Source organism: Fukomys damarensis, unplaced genomic scaffold (genome assembly GCF_012274545.1).
Source record: "Fukomys damarensis isolate Sample0158 unplaced genomic scaffold, DMR_v1.0_HiC HiC_scaffold_33, whole genome shotgun sequence".
NCBI lineage: Eukaryota > Metazoa > Chordata > Mammalia > Rodentia > Bathyergidae > Fukomys > Fukomys damarensis.
The window spans coordinates 3,201,337-3,223,995 of record NW_022900945.1 but is presented as its reverse complement, the minus strand read 5'-3'; the positions used below and the strand labels follow the sequence as shown (position 1 = coordinate 3,223,995).

The following is a 22,659-nucleotide window of genomic DNA, read 5'->3' as shown; positions in this document are numbered from 1 at the left end:
TCTTTTTTTTTTTTTTTTTTTTTTTTTTTTTTTTTTTTGGTACTGGGGATCAAACTCAGGTAGAACCACCAAGCCAAATCCCTGACCCTCATCGTCTGCATTTCTTGAACGGGCTTTTAGTTTCTTTTAAATGATTTTATGACAAATATACAAACAAACATCCGACTTCGAGTGCATTTGTATAGCAGGTGATACACACAGCACCTCCCATCTACGCCGTTCATTCATCCAACTCTCCGACTCAGGCACTTGCAGGAATACTTTGGTGATAAACATCCGACTTCGAGTGCATTGTATAACAGGTGATACACACAGCCCCTCCCATCTATGCGGTTCATTCATCCAACTCTCCGACTCAGGCACTTGCAGGAATACTTTGGTGATATTTAATGATAGTAACTTTCAAAATGTAATTTTTGCACGGGCAGAAATGATTACCACGTGGCAGTTTCTGCTCCTATCTAGAGAGGCAAAACAGCAGCAAGAATGTGGGCTGTGAGGGCACATAAACCTGTTTTGGAGTCGTGGGTCCACTGCCGCGTTAGTCAGATTTCATTTACTGTGACAAAACACCCGAGAGAACCGACAAGGATGCGGAGTCTGTCAGGGCTCACGATTTCAGAGGGTGCAGTCCATGGCCGGACTCCACTGCTCACAGCAGCCAGGAAGCAGAGAGAAGGGTGTCGGAGCTGCCCTGTGCGTGTGTGTGTGAGCACGCACACGTGTGCATGTGTGTGTGTATTTACACGCATGTCTCAGTGGTTTGAGTTTAATGTTAAATACGAAGGCCGCGCAGGGCGCAGGGTGTGAGAGGTCGCTGCCACTCGTGGTACAAGAATTCCCCAAAAGTCAAGGAAGAGAGAAGAGCCCCGCAGGAGGGCAGGGCCAGGCCAAGAGAGGTCTGCGCCTCGGCTGAGGGGATCTGCGACGCAGGGTTCCCGGAAACGCCACCCGGGCTCCTTGGAGGGGCAGCAGTGCTGCCTGGACAGCGGCGGGAGGTTTTCGCTGGACAGGGTCCAGCGCCCTGGCGTCGTCCACGGTCCTTCCCGGTAAACCGCCCGGCGGACAGTCCGGGGTCGCGGGGCCGCAGGAAGGGCACCGGGCAGGGACACGGGAGGCTCTTCCGGGAGGGTGCGGGGTCCGAGCCGCAGCCTCCACGGTGGGAAGTGAACCCCGAAAACAAGGCCCCTGCAGAGGACGCCCGGCCTGAGTCCCACCCCCGAGGAGGGTAACGAAATGAGCGTGTTGCTGACATTGACCCTCCCGGGTAAGGCAGAGCGTCGGGGAATCCGGCCCGGCCTGCACCCTGGGGACGACGGCCCAGCCCGCCGCGTGTCACACACCGGGCGCACCGGTGTGAGCGGAAGAAACGTTTTCTGCTCTCTGGTGCCGGAGCCCACTCGCCCCTTGCGTGGCGGCCGCCACTCTTCGCTGCGATCATTCTGGCCCCACTCCTCAACCGAAGGCTTTGATTAAGGCTTCAGCGGAAACTGAAGCTCGGTGCGAGCCGAGTCAGGGAAGGGCCCACCCGAGCGCAGCTCCACTGCTGGGCCTGAGATCCGGTGAGGGTTCTACAGGCAGCGGGGCCACAAGAAATCCAGGCCCAAACTCGAGGTGTGGAGAGTCAGGTGACGCTCCAGACATGACGTGACGGTGTGAATAATGTGCACTGTCACACACGCGACAAGACAGCCCTGAAAACAGGCCCTACGGAGTTCTTCGGAGCAACAATTAACTCGGACCTGGTCTTATATTTGGGGAAATACGGTATTAACCATACTATTAATATTACTGTTCATTAAAATTCTTCATACGCACATTCTCACACTTGAGAATTCTAGATTCCCGAACCAGAAATGACTCCACACGTGCTCAGCAGCCCAGTGGGGCTGGCAGAGTGAGGAGGCCAGACCCCAGTTTCTCCCTGCACCCCCTCCACCCCATTTATGGGCAGCGCCCCAGCAGCAGGGCCCCCCACACCCCTCTTCCTCCAGTTTCCAGATTTCCGTTCGCCTCACCGGTGCGAGCCACAGCTGGGTGCGGCCACCCCTCAACTTGGAGAAAGTGGTCTAAATTTACATCACTCCAGCAAGCTCAAAAGGGCCTGGCAAGTGGGACAGACACACCTTGTGCTGGGCACTTGTTAGATTTCACAGGCACAAATTTCCCCTTTTTTAAGCACATATGGTCAAATGACTCTTAGGTGATTAAAAAAAAACCCTCCAAAATGGCAGGAGACAAAAACGTTTTTAAATAGCCAGAAAAAAAAGGACCCAAGGGAGGGCAGAAAAAGAGTAAGGAGCGAGATGCTGACTCCTGAAAGATGCACTTAGAGTTCTAAGCCAGCTCCAGCCTTTGTCATGCTGGATTTATCCTCCCCCTTTCTGACCAATGAATTTAAAAGTCGGACAGAACTAGGGATCAGAAGGCCCAAGATATGACCACTGCCTGCACCAGGTAATTTTCCCTGTCCAAGCTTCAATTTCTTCACCTATAATATAAGGAGATTTACTGTAATCCCAGCATTCAGGAGGCTGAGGCAGGAGGATCACCCCAAACTGGAGACCAGCCTGGGCCAGCCTGAGCTACAAGGTCACAAAAAAATGACAACAAAAAAAGGAGATTAAACATGATTAGTGGTTCTCAGGCTCTGTGTGTGTGTGTGTGTGTGTGTGTGTGTGTGTGTGTGTCTGTCTGTCTGTCTGTCTGTCCTTGACATTATTTAAATATTTAGCATCAAAAAGTTAGCTCACCTTCTATTTTTGAAGTGCAGTAGATATACTGAAAAGCAAACAAATCATGCTTTCAGCTGAATGAGTTTTCACAAACCAACTACACTTGAAAAACCAGCAGTGAGAACAAGTCACAGAGACTTCTTAGCACTCCAAAGTCCCCAGCTTAGCACCTTTTTTTTTAGGTTTTTTTTTGGGACAGGGTCTCACTAAGTAGTTCGGGCTCCCCTTGAACTCACTCTGCAGCCCAGGCATCTCTGGAACTCATGGATCTCCTCCTGCCTCAGCCTCCCATATGCTGGGATTACAGGCGTGGGCCACCACAACCAGCTGTACCTTTCTTAATATGAGAACTGGAGGAAGAGGACATAGCTAAAGACTGAAAAATGTATGCCGGTTTGTTCCTTAGTCTGATTTTAATGGAAAAGTCGAGGAAACGTGAAAAACATTTCCACGGTGTCTGAAATGGTACCAATCACTTTGTCACCCTGCAGCTCTGTGTCACAGGAGGAGCACTCTTTACTGCCCTGACCCATTCCTAACCCACTGGAGTGTGGACTTGAGGAGTGTGCCGACTGCTTCATGGTGTCAACTTCACCCCTATGGAGCCACCCCAGGACAGGTCGAACACACTTCCGGGCATGTCTGGGTGGTCACGGAGTCGTGATCTTGGGGACCATGTCCAATCGGATCTCTGGCCCTGTCTCCTCCTCTGATTCCCAGCAGCCATGAGCAGAGCAGTTTCCACCGTGACGGCTCAGTTTGGAGCAGCCAGCCGTGGACTGACTCCCCTGAAACCGTGAGCCTCTTCTAAATTGTGGGTGTCGGGTATTGTGTTCCAGTGACAAAATGGCAACTAATATACAAAGGAAAGAAAGCCAAATGCTCAGAAAGTGAGAGGAATGTGTGAATGACCACAGCTCGTGTGAGAGGCCAAGGACTTGGGCAGTGACAAAGGTCATGACTGTGACCAGCTCAACACACAGCCCTGCGTCCCAAGAAGGTGTCAGGAAAAGATCTGCTCAGCGCTGGCCCCGTGGAAGGCTTGAATCATGTTTTCTGCAACTTCTGTAATTCAGTTACATGCAAATTGTTCCATAGAAGTTAGAATCATACTGAACATAAGGGGTGAAAATTGACAATTCCAAAACATAAAACAATGAAAGGACTAAATATTTGGATGGTGGTCCAGACACAGGAAAATGAAAAGCACTTTTATCACTCATACTTGGTGAAATAGAGAAACACATATTCATAACTATTTCTGAAAAAAAGACAACTCATGAATTTGGGATTTTTTTTCTTTTCTTTCTGTCTTTTTTTTTTTTTTTTTTTTTTTTTTTTTTTTTTTTTTTTTTTTTTTTGACAGGGTCTCACTATGTACTTCAGCCTGGTTTTGAATTTACTATGTGGCCCAGGATGGCCTCAAACTCACAATGATCCTCCTGCCTCAGCCCACACCAGGCCTTGATCAGCTTTTAATAAGCAAGAAAGAGTACCTGGAGATTAATTGCACATATCTTTTACTATTTATATGAAATGTGAAATGTCATTGATATATCAGACATTTTGGCTTTCTGCTTTCATTTTTTTAAACAAACGGCATTTCAAAAAACACTGGCAAAAAACTAAAAGTGTAAATAAGGTTCAAATGGTATAATGGATAATGTGAAATAGGAAGAAAAGGTCTAAAGGAGCAGGGGAAGTGGGAAGGGTAGGGGAAAGGAAAGAACGGAAAAAATATGAAAAGATGGAAACAAAGTCTCTGTAAATAGGGAAGTTTGAAGGGGGTGAAGGGAGGACGGGAATGGGGAAAAAACAGAACCAAGAAACACCATGTAAAGGTACAAGGTGCCAATGACGAATGTATTGTTTATCTTAAATGTACCAATAAACTTAATGGGAAAAAAACACAGGCAAGTTCAACTTCCACCTATAATAGAGTAGACAACAGCAGACCAACAGCTCTGCTGAGGACGACCAAAAAGGACAGATAAAATGACCTGGGCATGATGGTGTATTTGGGAGGCTGAGGCAGGAGAATCACTGAAAGTTTGAGGCCAGTGTGGGCTACATATGGAGACCCTGTCTCAAAATAACAAAAACAGAATGAAAATCCAAAACATCTGCTTGAAGTAACCTGTCAGGGGCCAGGAGTTGGGGAGCCAGGTCGTGGAGTGGGGCAGGCTTCCTAAGGAGCCCCACTTTCTGTGAGCTTTTTTCTTCCACTCAGAGTCTGCCAGCCCTTGGCTAGGAGGCCAGGCAGAGGGCAGCTGGGAGACCAGGGAACCCTCAGGTCCTCATGGGCGCATGCATGGCTGGACAAGCTCAGCTAGGGACCTTGGGGCAGGATCCTGGGGCAGCACTGGCAGCAGCCAGGGTAAGTGGGCAACTGGAAACAGAAGGGACAGTTGGCAGCAGAGTCTGCAGGGGGCTCAGCGCCAGGCAGACAAAATGGGATTTTAAGGTCTATCAGGGCCAGGGGGTGGGGCCCAGGGGCATCCACTGGGACCCTGGGACCAGGACAAAAACCAGGGGACAAAACCTTCAAAGTCTGCAGAACAGCAAGCCCAATGGGCTGCAATGGACCACTTTTCCATGCTGGGAAAGGATGGGACAGACACACTCAGAGGGAGGTGACACTGTCCAGGACATCCAGGGACACAGGCTGGACACTGAATGAAGAAAGGGTACCATGAAGAAAACCAGAAAAGACCAAGAGACCCACAAGAGGCCCACATGCTGGAGTCACTCAGTATGATTTTTAAAATGGTTGTGATTTGTATATATGAAAAAATAGATGAAACATTTTCATATTATTCACGTGAAACATTTATTTTTAAAAGAATCTAATAGAAGTTCTAGGACTGAAAAATACAAAGAAATTAAGAGGTTGCCCAACAACAAATGGGACATAACAAAGAGAGCTTGAAAACAGGCTGGTAAAAAACAATGAAACTGAAAAAGAAAAAACATGACTAAAAGTACAGGAAATAGAGTGAGAAACACAGTAAATCTAAAATAACAGTGTTTGGAGTCAGAGAGAGACGAGAAAGGAGCAGAACAATATTTGAAAAAAATAATGGTAGAAAATTATGAGCCACATTGAAAACCGCAAGCAGGACAAACACAAGGAAAACCTAGGAGACTGCTGGGATCAAATACAGAGAGAAAAGTCTTGAGGACGGCAAAAGAAAGACTCAAACTCAAATAATAACAAGGCTGACAGCCAATTTTTCCAAGAAAGGATGGAAACCAGAGACAAGTTTTTATTGCTTATATCTCGATGTCCCCCCAGAGCCTCAGGTGCTCATAGGAAGGGCTTTCACAGGTGGCTGGTTCTGAGGTATGTAAACATGGACTAAGGATGTGTGGTAATTAAATCAGTCCACTGATTGGTTTAACATGGTTCTGGGTGTGGGCGGCACCACCAACTAATAGGCTTGTAGCCTGGGTGGCATAAAAGGGAAAGGGAGGCCTGCTGTTTGCTGGCTTCTGCCTGCACTGCCATGGACCGTTTCTCCAATGCCAGGCCACCCTGCCTTGGAGCCTGTGACTATGGGCTGAAACCTCTATAAATTGTGAGCTACAGCAAACCTTCCCTCCTTTAACTTTGAGTGTTGAGTATTTTGTCCCAGCAATGAGAAAAGTAACCAAGACAGCTATGCAATGACATCTTTAAAGTGGGGGTATCGTCTCCCCAGAATTCTTTTTTCTTTCCTGTTATTGTGATGCGGTCTTGTTATGCTGCCCAGACTAGGTGGAACTAGCCTTGAACATGAGTTCATGTGACTCTCCTGCCTCAGCCTTCCCGGGGGTGGACCACCACTCCTAGTTCCCCCAGCTCTGCACACCTAATGAAACTACACTTCAAAAAGCAAAGCCAAAATCAATTCATTTCCAGGTCACAAAAACTTTTGAGTAGTTTTTTTCTCGCAGAGACGTCCTCCCGGAAGGGGTTGTCACGCACAGGGAAAGACAGCAGTGAGAACACCCAGGAATTCAGGAGGAAACACACAGTGAGGAGAGTGAAAGTGTGGGTAAATCTGAATACGGATTTCAATAATGACAACTTCGGTCTCTTAAGGGGACTTAATTAGATGTATAATAAAAACAACTTACAAAAATAACAAAAAGGAGGAAGGCAGAGTGGAGTGAGTGAGGAGACAGAGTAAGTGGAGGAGTCAGAGTGTTCTCAGACCCTAAAGTTGTCTGGAATAGGATTTAACTAAAAAGTGGGGCGATTGTGCACCCCCACACACACGAAGAAAAGTAAAATGAAAAATGTATGATTAATATGTGAGTAGAGAGGAAAGTTTAAAATAATGTTTGATTTAAAAAATTATAATAATACTTGACTGATCCAAAATGAAAACAAAACAATGCCAGGCGTGGTGATGCATACCTGTAATCCTAGTACTCAGGAGGCTGAGGCAGGAGAATCACTGTGAGTTCAAGGCCAGCCTGAGCTACACAGCCAGACCCTGTCTCACAAAACCAAAACAAAACAAAACAAAACAGTGTACAAACAGCAAACAAATAGTAACTGACCGTGTAGTTCTACACCTAGATCAATAATCAAAGCAGACATGAAACTGTCAGAGGGATTTTTAAAAATTGATGAATAAGCCACTTATAAAAGGTATAAATTAAGTGTAATGGCACAGAAAAGTTATAAAAATGGGAAGAGGTACAACATACCTAATAAAGCTGGTATCGCTACGTTAAAATCAAAAACATAAAGTTCAAGGCAGGAAACAGGACTAGCAATAAAGAGATATTTCATAATGAAGATATAACAATTGTAAATGTATATGTTATGCACTTGATAGCATACCTTCAACACTACAAAAAGGAAAAACTAGCAAACACAAAGCAAGAGGAAAATTCAAAATCATAATGCATGGGACCAAATAATCTGTCTGCATTATTTTCAGACATACACACAATAGACATATATGAAAATAAGCCATATCTAGGGCCTCAAAAAATTTCAAAATACTAAAACTATCCAAAGCATATTCTCTCTCTGCAGTTAAAGTAAGCTGGACGTCAACAGCAAAAAAATAATTCAAAATCTCCCCAGCTACTTGGAAAGTAAGAAATACATTTCTATATTTCACAATGAAAAAGATAAAATTTTTAAATCAAATAGTAATAAAAATGTGATGATAATGTGGAATGCAGCAAAAGTTGTGCTTAAAGGAAGATGAATACCCTTAAATTTTTTTTTTAATTTTTTTAAACTGAAAATCAAAGATAAAAACTTCTGCCCCAGGATTTGTCTCAGTGGTTCCACCGCCTGCCTCTCAAGCACAAGGTCCAAGTTTCATCCCTGGTACCAAAGAAAAAGAACCAAAGATAAAATCTTCTATCTCAAGAAAAAAAATTCTAAAATCACAAAGGAAATAATAACAATAAAAGTAGGAACTCACAAAGTACAAAATAAAAATATAGCACAGAAAAGAAACAAGGCAAAAATGGAAAGGTTACTAAATTCATAAAGCTTTGGCAATGTCCATCAAAATAAGTGAGAATTGTCAGTATAAAAAATAGGAATATCGGGCCGAGGATTTAGCTCAGTGGTTCGGTGGCCTGCCTTGCAAGCATAAGGACCCAAGTTCAATCCCCGGTACCCCCCCAAAAAAAAATATAGGAATATCAATTCAGGAATGGAAAACAGGGGTGTGGCCACACAATGAATAGATATTTAAACAAATGTAAGGAGATGAAAAGAAAACCCTGCATACTGAGTTTGGAAATTTGGATGAAATGAGCAAAGTCCTAAAAAGATACAACTTACTAGGGCACACACACAGGTGCACACACACACACAAAATATATGCATAATTTATCTACTAAAAAATAAAACCCACAATTTAAACTCTTCCAACAACAAAATTTCTAGGCCCACATGTCTTCACCTGTGAATTTTCTACACATGTAAGCAGTAATTTCAATGTCACAAAGCTCTTCCAGGGAATATTTTAAGAAGGGTAAAGACTTCTGAATTCATTTTTTAAGGTCACTGTGTCCTTGGTGCCAACTCCCAACAAGGCCTCCATGGCAACAGAAAAGTCAGGTTAACCTCATCAGGAGCAAAGACAGTCCTCTAAACATGAAATAAAATAAATCTGTCCCTCCCTCAATAGACTATTAGCAAGACAAATCCCACAGTATATAAAAAAGATCACAGCACAACCTAGTTGACTGTGTTCCAGAAATAAAAGCTAATTAATACTCAAAAATCAATATAAGAGGCACACATGGTGGCCCACCTTTATAATCCCAGCACTCGAGAGGCTGAGACAGGAGGATCCCAAGTTCAAGGCCAGTCTGGTCTACATGAGACCCTCTCTCTCCAAAAAAAATGCAATTCACCATCCTATTAACGGAATAAAAATCATTTTAGAAAACTCAGCATTGACTTATGATTTGAAAGAATGATACACTAAGAATATAAACTTATAATCTAATAAAAGTTGGCTATGTGAATCCCTTATGAAATACTATACTTAGTGGCAGAAATTGGATGGCTTTGCCCTGAGACCGAGAACAAGATATGGATGTCCACCGTCACTGCATCTACTCAACATTTTAAGAGAGGCCCCAGCAAGTACAACACAACCAAGGGAATAGAAGAAATAAAACTGTCATTATTTACAGGAAGCCAACTGACCCCAGAGCAGGACCCCCAAACCCAAAGAGTATTAACATTAGTGAGTTTTATAGCAAAGTCACAGAAATGAAGTCAACATGTAAAAGGAATTGCATTTCTACACTGCAGGAACAACTCAAAAATGGAATTTTAAAGTGCCAGCTGCAGTAGCACTAACCCCAGGGGCCGGGGTGGCAGTGCCGCTCCCCTAACCCAGGCCAGTTCATGCTCAGCTCAGGCCTCCTGTGCCAACTGCTGTGATCCTCTGGAAAAGAGCCAGAAGCATACAATAGAAAATGCAATTTGCAAAAGCTTTAATGTTGGCTCCAACTCTTTCTAAACAGCAAAGGGGTCAAAAGCAAGTCATTTTACTCCAACTGCCTGAGCAGCGCCAGTGCTCACCAATATTAAAATACATTGTATCTCCGTTTAATATCTTGAGGTAAAATTCAAAGATTAAAACAGCCTAACCCAAAAGCAAAAATATATAATGTCTCCAGTGCAGTGTGAGGAGGCGTGAAACAAGCGATGTCTCCTAAAACCATGTGTATTCCACCACGTGAGCAGCCGGGCGGTCCTGCACCACAGGACGTAATGAAGCCACCGCGCTCCAGCACAGGCCAGGGGTGGAATGGCACCGGCGCGCAGGTGTCTCAGACGGCAGGCCTGCCCTGGTCCGCGACTCCACCACAGAACTGAGTAGCATCTTCTTTGGACTACAGATTGCAGTCCACACCGAAAGACACCTGACCTTCTAGGCTCAGAAATGCATGGAGGCTTTTGCCCACCTCATTAGCAAAAACATCTGACAGTTCGAGACGACGCAAGCAAATTTGTCACTGGGTGGAATGGTCCAGAACACAGCAGGACAGCAAGCATTTCTGTCTCTGCCCAGAACACTGCCAAGGCCCCTGGGTCACATGACACTGAAAACCACGCGTGCAGATTTGGGGTGTCTGGAGCACCCGGCGTGGACATATCCTCACCACATGAGCCCTGCGGCCCTGGGTAACCCTCCGTCCTCCACGGACAACAGCCCAGCAGAAAAACCAGCTTACCAGCCACCTGTCAAAGCAGCTCGGACAAAAATCTTCTAAAGAATTTGAGTTTCCTCTAGTTTTCAAAGTAGTCATGATGGGGGTGGGGGAGATCAGCATTTTTATTTTACACTTATTTTGAATTACAGACCGGGGTACGGATAACATATTATTTTTAATACACAGAGCCTGAAAAGCTGTCTGTTCAAATCCCAATCAGGTTTTGTAATAACTCCAAGTCTTCAGGACCACTGGAGAGCACAACACTCAACTTCTGCTTTTAAATGTTAGTCGTATCTTCTTTGGCTCCCAAAGTGGCATGTTTGTCATTCTGAAATAAAAATCTCAAAAAATAACAAAAGAAAACTTTTGTGACCTATTATAGACAAAAAATATTTTCACCTAAAGTCGGGCGTGGTGGCGCATGCCTGTAATCCCAGCACTCGGGAGGCTGAGGCAGGAGGATCGCTGTGAGTTCGAGACCACCCTGAGCTACATAGTGAGTTCCATGTCAGTCTCTACACAATGAGACCCTGTCTCCAAAAACCAAAAAAATAATTTTTTTTCACCTAAATGTTCAAGTTCTCTACTTTTTTAACTCTGCCTTTAGATCTTGTTGCAAAAAATACTCAAAGTCAGGGAGAGGAGTACATGCTGTAATCCCAGCATTTTGGAGGCTGAGGCAGGAGGATCATGAGTTCAAGGCCAGCCTGGGCTACAGAGTGAGTTCAAAGCTAGCAAGACTCATCTCAAAGAATAAGTAAAATAAAATACTCGAAGAAGGTACTGAAAAAGAAATCTGGAACAGACTCTACAGTGTTTAAATGTCTATTTTCCAAACAAGCATAATCTAGAAAATTAGCCAAATTCTTAAGACCTTTTCTTCCTGTAAAATACCTCCTACCTTGCAGTAGCAGGATAATATGTAAATGACTTCTCTAACAGCCATTCACCTGCTACCTGCTCATTAAGTGACACCTGTGGTTGCTATAGTAATCAGCTGTCACGGTGATCAGTGTTCACGCACTGAGTCAGCTTTTTCTTCTTCGTTGCTTCAGACATAATTTGCTAATCCTGGCTTGCAAAGCATTTTAAGACACTGTGGAGATGCGTCATACAAAGTCTTCGGCATTTAAAAACTCCACTGTGCAAATGGGAAGGGACCAAGCTGTGAGGAAAAGGGAAGGAGGGGGCATGATGAAAAAAGAATTAAAATGCATTACGTGGGAGAACCAACTCCATGTGATAAATGTAATCATTATGTGCTGCAGACATGAGCTAATAAAAATAAAAATAAGGGCCAGGCATGGTGGTGCATGCCCGTAATCCCAGCATTCAGGAGGCTGAGGCAGGAGGATCACTGTGAGTTTGGGACCAGCCTGGGCTACATAGTGAGTTCCAGGTCAATCTCAACTATATAGTGAGACCCTGTCTCAAAAAAAGAATAAAATAAAATAAAATTTAAAAACTTCACTGGACTGTCCTAAGATGCCTTAAAGAGCAGGAAAAGAAAGGAAGGCAGCTGGGCATGGTGGCACAGGCCTGTAATCTCAGCACAGGGAGGCTGAGGCAGCAGGATCAGCAAGCGTTTGAGGCCAGCATGGGTTACATAGTGAGTTCAAGGCCAACCTGACCTACATAGTGAGACCCTGTCACAAGAAAACCAACAAGAAAAAGAAAAAAACAAAGAAAGAAAGGCAATGATTAAAACTCATCAAGGGCCAGGAATTTAGCTCAGTGGTTCTGGCTCCTGCCTCGCAAGCACAAGGACCTGAGTTTGATCCCCAGTACAAAAAAAAAAAAAAAAAACTCATCAAGCCACATTTCAACATATACTGCACACCAGCCATGTGACAGTAGCGTCTACAAATTGAGCCCTGCCCACCTGATCATCCGCACAAGCACCCTGGTCATTCATCGGCCCATTTACATTTTACTTGGCTCTCCCCATCAGTCCTTATGGGAGACAGGACTCGCAAGCAATGCACACATTTAGTTGTTCTGTGGTCCTAAGACTAACTTTTCATGTCCTTGTTCCGTATTCAGGTCCTAGATGAGCCTTTGGGCCCCACACACAGCTCTCATGGCCTGGTGGCCATGGCTACACCGTCACACACACACACACACACACACACCCTCTATCACTCTCAGCTGGGTCTGCCAACACTTCTGCTCACCCTTAGACACTGGCTCCCGAGGGTGTGAAGGCCTTAGGAGCCCACTAACTCGACCCCTTGGGGCATGGGCCTTGGCAGATCTGAGGAAAACTGCTGACTCTCTCCAGACAAGCACACACGCGTGTAAAACTGCATGTCACAGGCTCCTTGCAAGGCAGGTAAGCAGTTACAATTTGTGCTCTCTGGTCGGCTTTGACTGGGACTCGTGGTAAAGGAAAACCCAGGTCGGAGGCCAGGGTGCAGCCACGCGGCCACAGCCTGGACTGGAAGGGTCGTCATCTCCACAGAAGCTTTCGGAACCCGTCAGCCCTCACTGAGCGATGGTTTCTGACATTCTCTGCCCTCCTCTGCCTCCCTGAAGTGTTGCTTCAGACCCACCACATTGCTTTCTCATCCTCCACCCTCAACTGAAAAACAGGGAAACCAACCCCCAGGTCCCGTGTCCCAAGTCCCCAGCAGTGATGTCCCTGTGTCAGCCCAAGGTGCTCTCCCCACACAGAATAAAACAACCTGAACCCCAGCTCCCTGCACAGGCAGAGCTCCCCCGGCCTCACACCTGACATAGTTCCGTCCCAAGGATGGTGAATCCTGACCTCAGTTTAATTTTCTCTAAACCATGCTGGGGCCTAGCATGACTTAGCAAGTAAGCACATTTTTCCTTTCCAGCCACCCTTTCTGCAGCCTCTGCAAACCCAGCATGAAGGGCCAGACTCCTTCTCGGAGTGGATGTAACGCTGGCTCACACCGGCCTTAGAGGCAGGGATGAGTAGAGATCTCCACCCCAGAGCTGCTCTCCTCCTCCTCTGCTGCTTTATTAAAATCTAAACGCCCGACCGACCAGGATCAATGCCTGCAAGAGAAGGACCGGAGCCCAGAAACCCCCAAGGCACCGGCACCAGCACAGGAAGCGCCCCGCCGCTTCTGTGGGGTTGGGGCTCGTTTTCAGGGTGTTTTGTTGTTGTTGTTGTTTTAATGTGGAATTGCTCTCTAACAGGCCCAGCACAGGGTGGGAGCCGCAAGACAACCCAGGACAGAGGAGGACAGGGGGAGGCAACTGCGTGGGGCCAGAGCACAGGTGCAAGGGGGCCGGGGGCCGGAATCAGGTGCTGCACGGATGGACCGAGCTGGAGACTGTGGGCGGAGGGAGGGGGGGCCGGGAGGGACCATGCAGAGCGAGACCCCGGGGGTCCATGGCTCCTCCCCCAACTGCGGCAGAAAATTTAGGGAGCCTGGGAATCTTCAAACCCCAGAATCCTTATTTCTGAACTTAAAATTTGACTGTGTCAGGGAGCCTTTTCCCTCCCTGAGTTTCTGTTTAAATCCGTCCTCTCCCCCCCAGAATTAGTGCTGGTGTTTGGTTTGGGCTTGGGGGGCTGGGGGCAGCTACACCAGCAAATCTTCCTGCGAGATAAACGTTGGTGAAGGTCAGGGCGGCTCCCGGGGGCCCCTGAATGGCTCAAGCCCACTAGGGGATCGGGCACCGCTTATCTCCGGACACAAGCAGCCCCGGGTCCCCAAGTAATCAGTATATCCTCGCAGCGCCCCGAAACCCACACTCCCATGATTCGCTATCTTGAGCACCCCCAAAATAAAATGATCAAGATAAAAATGATCAAAACCGGGGAGCGCTGTAAGTAACGCTGCGACACAGAAATATACGTTGCTCAGCCAGGATGGAACAGAGTACAAAAACCGAGCGCTGCCTGGAGGACAGAAATAGGGAAGGGGTGACATCAACTGCCCGGCGCTGCACAAGGGGAACATCTGGATTACATAACGGCGCCCGAGCGCACAGCATCTCGCGCCGGCCCAGGCCGCCACCCGCAGCCCACAGCCCGCGGCATCTCCAGCCTCCCGCGGTGCTGGCCCCTTACCTTTATTTTCAGAATCTTTCATCCTCTGTCTCCCTCCTCTGCTGCGAAGGAGCGGGAGAGCCTCCCGGGCCGGTGCTGCAGCCCCGACTTCCGACTTGTCATTCACAGCCAGCCCAGGCCCGAAGGCGGCTCTGGGAGTTTTGATTCCGCCTGGGCTGGAGCGGGGATGGGAGTGGAGGAGACGTAAACACAGCTTCCAAAACGCGGCCTGGACCCGATCCGGATCCGGATTGGCTGGCGTCTGCTCCCGGGTGGGGATTGGAAGGCCGAGGTCTGGGCGGTGCAGACTAAGGGCCCAGTGAGGGCTGCTGCCCGGCTCCCCTCACGCGGTCCGTCCTTCCTTGCTAGCTGCACTTACTTATTCATCAAACCTGCCTCGGGCGAGGCCCTGTGTCTGCACAGACCCAGGACACGGAGCCCACTTCACCCCTGGGTGACAGCGACTGGCTGGGTGGCCCTGCCAGGGACAGGCAGGAGGGAGCTACACCCAGAGGTCCCGGCAGAGGGGAGCCCAGGGAAACTCCCAGCCTCCACCCGGCTCACACTGCACCTTCACCGAGTTGGCGGTGCCGGCCCTGGTCCACCTGTTAGGGCTTCTCAGTAATGGAGAGACTCGGCCAGGAGAAAAGAAACACCGCCCACTGCTCTGGCCCCCAGAAACTGGCATGGAGAATCCACTGGCCCAGACTTCCAAGAGGAGGCTGGGATCCTCCCTCTTCCTCTCTCCCTCCAGCCCCTACTGAGAGGTGAGAGGTGAGGGCTGGACTCAGCCCCTCTGTGGTGTTCTGCACCTGGAGGCTGGAGGGAGAGGCACAGGTACCTCGATGGTGGCACTGTGAGGTGTGGCGCGACTGCTCAGGGCCGGGCACAGGGAGAGGACTCCCAGAGTCCCTGCCCAGCATAGCAGCCCCACCCTGAGACTGCAGGGTGACAGTTTCCGTGACCCCGGAGCCCCGGAGCTGACTTCTAGCTGCTCCCCTGATGACTCGCCGAGGTTGAGAAACATTTCAGGTTTGGCTTTAGGGCCCATGGTGGTCATTCACCCCTCTGCTCCCCGTGGACAGCTTGGACCACTGGGGACAGGTGCGGCTGCAGCCTGGATCTCGAGGGTCCCCCAGAGGCCCAAGGTTTACAGGCGGGACCCCACTGTGACACTGGGGGGTGGAGCTTGCACCTCCAGAACCATGAGCTGAAATAAACACGTCCTGTCCACAGTGGCCTGGGTGCTCTGGAACAGTGGCAGAAAGCTGTCCACAGGTGTCACCAGCCACAGAGGTGCCCTCAGCCACACGACACATGGAGACGTGGACACAGCTGCCACCAGGACTGAACCCACACCAGGATGTGCCCAGCGGGAGCGCCTGGGTGCGGGGTGAGGGTCACACTGGCTTCTGACAAAGCACCCAAGTGCCAGGCGCCATCCTGAACACGGAGGCTACGCAGCACCAAACAAAGCAGTCCCTGTCCCCAAGGTCTGCAGGGACGGGGCCTTTCTGACTCCAGCCTGCGATATGGCTGAGCTGGGAGCCTGACCGCTCTGGTTTCCCTCCTGGGGAGGCCAGGGTGACGCCAGCGTCACCCTCCTTGTCGGGTGGGGCTGTCGGGGGCCCCCCAGGGCTACACAGCTCATGGCGTCACCTGTGACCCAGTCACCTCCGCCAGGAGGCCTCAGGTCCTCATCAGACAGGGATAATAACAGGGCTGCAGGCCGTGGGCGTCAGGGATCAGAGGGACGCAGAGCCCCAGGCCAGGTGCAGGAGAGCAAGGCTGGGCCTATTGAGGAAGGAAGCAGGGAAGAGGAGAAGGCACCTGTTTTTACTGCAAAACAAATAATTGTGTTTGCTCTTTTTTTTTTTTTTTCCTTAGGAAATGTGGCCATGTTTAGGAGTTGTAGAAAACTTCAAGCGTATAAAAAAATTGAAATAATCACAGAATGAGTCCTAAACCATGCCCGATTTGGTAATATTTGGAATGTGTCTCCCCATCCATCTTTTTAGTTGATCTCATTTTAAAAAGAGGCTTGAAAGGACCACCAAATTAAAAAGCATCTCTTTTCCCCTCCTAACGTGTGTGTACATTTTTTTTTTCCTGAGACAGAGTCTCACTGTGCAGCCCAAGCTGACCTTGAACTCGTGGTGATCCTCCTGCCTCAGCCTCTTTGTTGCTGGGGTTCCAGATCTGCACTTCCTGACACAAGACACAAGTGTAGCAGAGCCCTCGAGCCCGGTTCGCAGCCATTCCACCAAGATCGGACCTCTCAGAAGTCTGTGCCACTGCATTCCACACCTCAGTGGGTACAAGGGTGGACGCAGCCTCACTTTCGCCAATGAGGCAGGAGCCAGGGAACGAGACTCGTTATTGTCCTGGGGAAGACACTGCTGCACTCCTGGGGTTAAACCCACAACCTGCAGATCTGACTCCGAAGAAAGACGGGGAAGAAAATGGCCCAACAGGGAATCTGCTGGCCGAGTCTCATTCCCAAGCACACTGGCAACCCAGCACTGGCCTGAACCCCGAACTGACCCGGGCGAGCCCCTTGACCTGCCTCCAGCACCCACAGGGCATAGGGGAGGCGGTGGGAGGAGGCTGAGGGAGGAACGCGGCATGGCAGCCGTGGCCCTCACCTCGCTCCGCCTCCGTTCCTCTCATCTGTAAACTAGGGGTGGCTGCAGGGACAAAAATAACGACATAAGAACTCACACCGTTTAGGGCTGCGGCCGGCACGCAGGAACGTGAACTGGTGCCAGGCCACCGCTTCTAGGGGCCATCACGGGCCACAGGACAGGAAGCCAAGCAGCGGCAGAGCCAGGGCCCTTGGTGCCACTCAGGGCCCCACAGCCCCGAGAGCTGACGGCGTCCTGCTCCCCTTTTGTGGGGCACCGCTTGGGCCCAGGCGGCGCTCGGGTGTGCCCAGGTGCCCCATGCCTGGTCTACGCCAGTCTGGCTGGCTGTAGCCTCTGTTGTCTCTGCCGCCCCTCCCAGGTGTCTGCGTGTGATGAGGATTTGATTGTAGCCGGTTCCGGGCCCCAGGCTCCAGCCTCCACCCCGCTCAAGGGCTGCACCTGCCTGCCTGCCCGTGGGACCAGGCCGGCCACCAACAGACAGCGAGGTGTTCCAGCTGTAGTTACTTCGCAGGGCTGGTTATTTTCCAGAGCTAATAATGTACAGGGGCTGATCCAAAATGTAGTGAATCTTTAAAGTTTTTCAGAACTTATTACAGTAAAAGACAGATTGCCAAGAACAATGGAATCGGCATGTGGGAAGCGAAGGGTATTAATAGCAACAGTGTGTTTTCCTCTAATGAAATTTTTGGGGGAGACAGGTTCTCCCATGTGGCCAAGTCTGGCCTCAAACTCAGTGGTGATCCTCCTGCCTCAGTGTCCCGGGCGAGCGCTGAGATTATAGGCCTGAGCCAGCGCACCTGGGCCAGTAATGAATATTTTTGTTTAGACATTCACCGTAAGTTTTCATCACTCCTCAATGAACACCCATCACAGCAATCTCTGTCACATAAAAGCACAATGCTGTGTCTGCACCCAGCTTAGTCACAGGATCCGGTGCCCTGTGACTTTGGCTCCTTCCCAGTCAGGGTGACCAGGAAAGGAAAATGTCTTGGACGGGTTCAGACATCGGGGCGGCCAGGAAGGCGGGACGGTGCGTTCACAGTGAGGGGAGGATTTGGGGGGCAATTCATGGCCCTGTGCTTCGATAAGCACAATAAATGTCTAAATTTAAACCTTCACTGTCTAAAAATATAAATTAATTAAAAATAAGTTAAACGCTCACGTAGTCCTTCCGGTCCCTGATCTCAGGGCTGTTTCCAGCACCTCACACTGCGCTGCAGGGTGGTCCTTGCCACTGCTCAGTAGGATCCGCCTTCAGGGAGGCGCAGCTGGGAAAGGGCCCCGAGGACAGACTCACCGCAGCCCTGACCAGCTGCCCGCGCCCCAAGGCACCATCTCAGAAAGTCCTGCGCTCTAGGTCCAGCCTGGCCTGGGGAAAGGGCTCACAGCAGGACCCAGGGAGGGGACCTCTCCGAGGGATGGGGTAATTGTCACAGCGGGCCCCACCCCGCTCGGCCGCCTGCTGCCCTGCAGGGTTGGTTCACTCCGTGCTCCCTGCAGAGCGGCTGCGTGATCAGGTGCCTTTGAAAAGTAGCTTTGACACCCACCTAAACAGAAAACATTTCAGTATCTAGACTATTTAAAGAATTTTTATAAATAGATTAGCAAAAACAACCCATGAAAGGAAGGGAAAATGGCACAACAGGCATTCTGCAGAGGTGCGCGCAGAATGGCCACTATCCAGCAGAACAGATGCCAGCTCCGCGACCAGCTGAGGAAATCCAGTATGAGGCCGTCAGTGTGAAACTGTCCAGGAGGTGAGTGTGAGGGAGCAAAGCCGGACTCGGCACGGAGCCACGAGGCTCACACTCCGTGGTTCACAGGAATGCAGGACAACTTGGCAGAGGCTTTAAAAGTTAAATGCATTCAACCCAGTTACTCCCCTCCTCAACGGCTTCCCGAAGGACTTAGAGACAACGTGTTACAGGGATCCGTGCACACGCATGTGCAGCACAGCCCACACTAGCTAACTCTTGGAAGTGGCCTGTGTGTCCGCCAGCAGATGAATGGATAGAGCAAATGTGGTATTTCCATGCAGTGGAGTACTACTCTGCCATCAAGAAGGATAGACCTGAGTCATCTGTAGGAAATAGAGGTACCTTGAGACCATGGTGTTAGGTGAAATAACTCAGACACAAGAGCTTAAATAGCACATGGCTTCCCTCATATGAGAAACCTGAAATACAAACAAAAAGCAAAATAAGGGCCAGGGATTTACCTTGGTGATGCCGCCACCAACCTTGCAAGCACAAGGTCCTGAGCTTGATCCCCAAAATAAAAGATAGAGAATAGGATACAGGGAGATAGATCTTTTTTGCAAAAGGAAGGAAACCAAGAGATGGAGGAAGGGAGATAGGGGAATAGGAAGGGGAAGGAATGAAGACGTGTTATGTCCATGGACCAGCTCTCCACGATGAATGTATCGATAATACACTACAACACGTACTAATAAAAACTAAAATAGAAAAGAGTTCGGAAAGCATACTCCTTTGGGACCAGAATGTCCTTCTACGGATTTGCGGCAGTTACGGTCACGTGGGTCCAGCGTGTGACCTCCAGGCCCATCTGTGGAGACACACATGAACGAAAGGGCACTTTCATCCCAATCCACTTACTGAGCATCTGCTGTGTTCGGGCCTCAGTGATGCCTTGAGAATCCCTGCAAGCTGTACTCCTTCTCACCTGCAGCCTCCTGAAGAAGAAGGGAGAAGGAAGGGCGCTGGTACAGAATTCCCCGTTGGCCTGGAAGATTGAGCAGCTCCAAGGAGCCGCCAGCTGTGGTCTTTTCCTAGCTCACTGGACTTTCCAGCCCCAGGACCAGGCATTCCCAGGGTGTGATAATATGGTTGAATATCTGGATGAGTGTTTATAAAAACAACAACCAGCTCCTTGGGAGCCTCTGTGTCCTGCAACCATGTAGTCACAGGATGACCAAAGACGGATTAGCCCCACCTTGGAAGCTATGTAACTGAGGTGTTGTTTTTTTAGGACAGAATTATGAATTTTATTTTCCTTTAGTACTCAGCTCCACCAAGTAATTGGCCAGATTTATGGAATAACAAACTCTTTCCCAGAGCTTAAGTCTTTTTAGTAGATAAAATTTACTAAATAACATGGTCTAGGATATTTATGTCTCAAATTCTAAACCAATTATAAAATTGTATCTTCTCAGGTCTTAAGCGAAAGTGGTCTAGAGGCTTTAGCATAATCAAAATAGCCTATATCACTTCTGCAATTCCCCTGCTGAGTATACTCCTGTTTTCCCAAAGTATTTCTTACTAAGAGTTGAGTATTATTCTCTCCAAAAGAGCCTGGCTTTTAGTTCAGGGTAAGGAATTTCTTATTCAGGAGTCAATTTAATACATACTGGGCTGGGCTTCCAAAGTAACTATCTGCCCCCTTATCTGAACCCCCTGCTTCAATACAAGCCACCATTCTTTCCCAGTCCTCTAAGTCTACTGGAAATGTGAGAGGCACACTAAAGACAGAGCTTGTCTCTGGCAAACAGGAAGTGTTGGTTAATTAAGCTCGCAGAGTAAAGCAAGTTTAAGCGTTCATAACTGAGTTTTAGAAAGAATAAGTATCCTGGCTGGGCTGAGGCTGGAGCTCAGTGGTAGAGCATTTCCTGGTGTGCAGGAGGCCTTGGTTTCAATGCCCAGCACTGCAGAACAAACAAGCCAAGGGTAGTGATGCTCACCTGTAATACCAGCATTCTGGGAGGCTGAGGCAGGAAGATTGCGAGGTAAACCCAGCCCCTGTGACATAGGTGACTTAGCAAGACCTTGTCTCAATAAAATAAAATAAAGAATGTGATGTACTTCAGTGTGAAGGCCCTGAGTCCAATTTACAGTATCTCATGACAGGCATGGTAGCTCACACCTGGTAGGAAGATTGCGAGGTAAACCCAGCCCCTGTGACATAGGTGACTTAGCAAGACCTTGTCTCAATAAAATAAAATAAAGAATGTGATGTACTTCAGTGTGAAGGCCCTGAGTCCAATTTACAGTATCTCATGACAGGTGTGGTAGCTCACACCTGGAATCCCAGCACTCGGGAGGTTGAGGCAGGAGGATCGCTGTGAGTTTGAGACCAGCCTGGGCTACATAGTGAGTTCCAGGTCAGTCTCAATTACATAGTAAGACCCTGTCTCAAAAAAACAAAAAAACAAACAAAAAAAAAATTTACAGTATCTCAGAAAGAAAAATAAAGCACTGGGTACAATCTGCAGCACCCAAAACAAAGAAAGTTCCCGGCCAAGGTCACAGGCGTACTATGTGCCACTAATCAGCGGCAGATTCAGATCAAGCCTGGCTAACGTCAGAGCAGGATTCCTGACATCCACAGTTCTGTCGGCGCCTTCACAAGCTGCTCAGTCCACCATTAAATGCAGAACCAAAATGGGGGCGTGGGCTTCACTCCTGGCATGGTCTTTCCCAACTTCATCTCTTTCTCTGAGGACCCAGAACTGGAACTCGCTCCTTCTGTACACGGAGCTCTGGGCCTTCGTCCATCACTCACAGCCTATGGGAACCAAACTCTGGGTTCACCTCCTTCTGGCATAAAAGGGGACGAGAGAGACGTCCACCCTCCCTCCTTTGGGGTGCTGTGGAGATCAGCAGATCCTGGGCCTGGAGTGCACCTAGGGCACCAGGTCACAGGGGACCTGACGGCTCCACTCCCAGTGTACAGGGAAGGAATGGGAAATAAACAGCAGAGCTGTTCAGAGTGGCCCAGACCCCAGGGAGACACGGGAGGCGGCAGCGCTCTCTCCAGGACAGGGCCACAGACACATGGAGCAGTGTGCTGTGCATGTCATGCACCTGGTTTAAAAAGTGTAAGACTACAGCTGTGGTGTCTCCCAGCACTCAGGAGGCTGAGGCAGGAGGATCACTGATGGCTGATGGCTGTTGCCCTTCCCGCTGGAACCATGAGATTGGGGACTGAGACAGGTGTCCTGGGTGTCAGTGGCGTGTGCCAGGTTGGTTCAGGTGCTGCAGTGTGGATGCTTATGAAAGAGAATAGATGGGTATTTCCACAATAGTAATTTGGGTTACAAATAGTGTTTTAGTCTTTTAAGTATTATTTTTGAGATCAGGTCTGGCTATGTAGCCCAGTCTGGCCTTGAACTCACAGTGATCCTCCTGCCTCAGCCTCCCGAGTGTTAGGATGACAGATGTGCACCATCAGGCCTGGTTTTACTCTTATAATTTTATTTTTTTATTATTAACTTATTTATTTTTGAGACAGGGTCACACTGTGTAGTTCAGGCTAATTTTGAACTCACTGTGTAGCCCAGGCTGGCCTTACACACACATCCTCCTACCTCAGCCTCCCGAATGTCCCTGTGCATCGCCGCACCCAGCTGTGTCCCATATGAGTGTCTCTGTCAGGAAAGAGAAGGGCTGTGAACGTGTTCTAGTCCCAAGGGGGTGGGAGGTACTGGCAACTGAACGCAGTGCCTGACCCTAGACTGGACCCTCTGTTGGAGTCTTCGTTTCTTACTTTTAAGGCTCCAGAGGACATTGCTGGGTTGTTTATTATTATTATTATTATTAAA

The 22,659-nt window shown here is 48.7% G+C and overlaps 1 protein-coding gene across 1 annotated transcript in view; it reads right to left on the bottom strand.

Annotated features, from left to right (window-relative positions):
- Dnajc6 (DnaJ heat shock protein family (Hsp40) member C6) overlaps positions 1–14,681 on the bottom strand; it is a 112,621-nt gene extending 97,940 nt beyond the window's left edge. Inside the window, exon 1 of the mRNA XM_010605233.2 lies at positions 14,479–14,681. Coding sequence (XP_010603535.1) covers positions 14,479–14,500 — 22 coding nt within the window. The 5' untranslated portion in view covers positions 14,501–14,681. The remainder of the gene's footprint in view (positions 1–14,478) is intronic.
- Between the last annotated feature and the right edge of the window lie 7,978 nt (positions 14,682–22,659).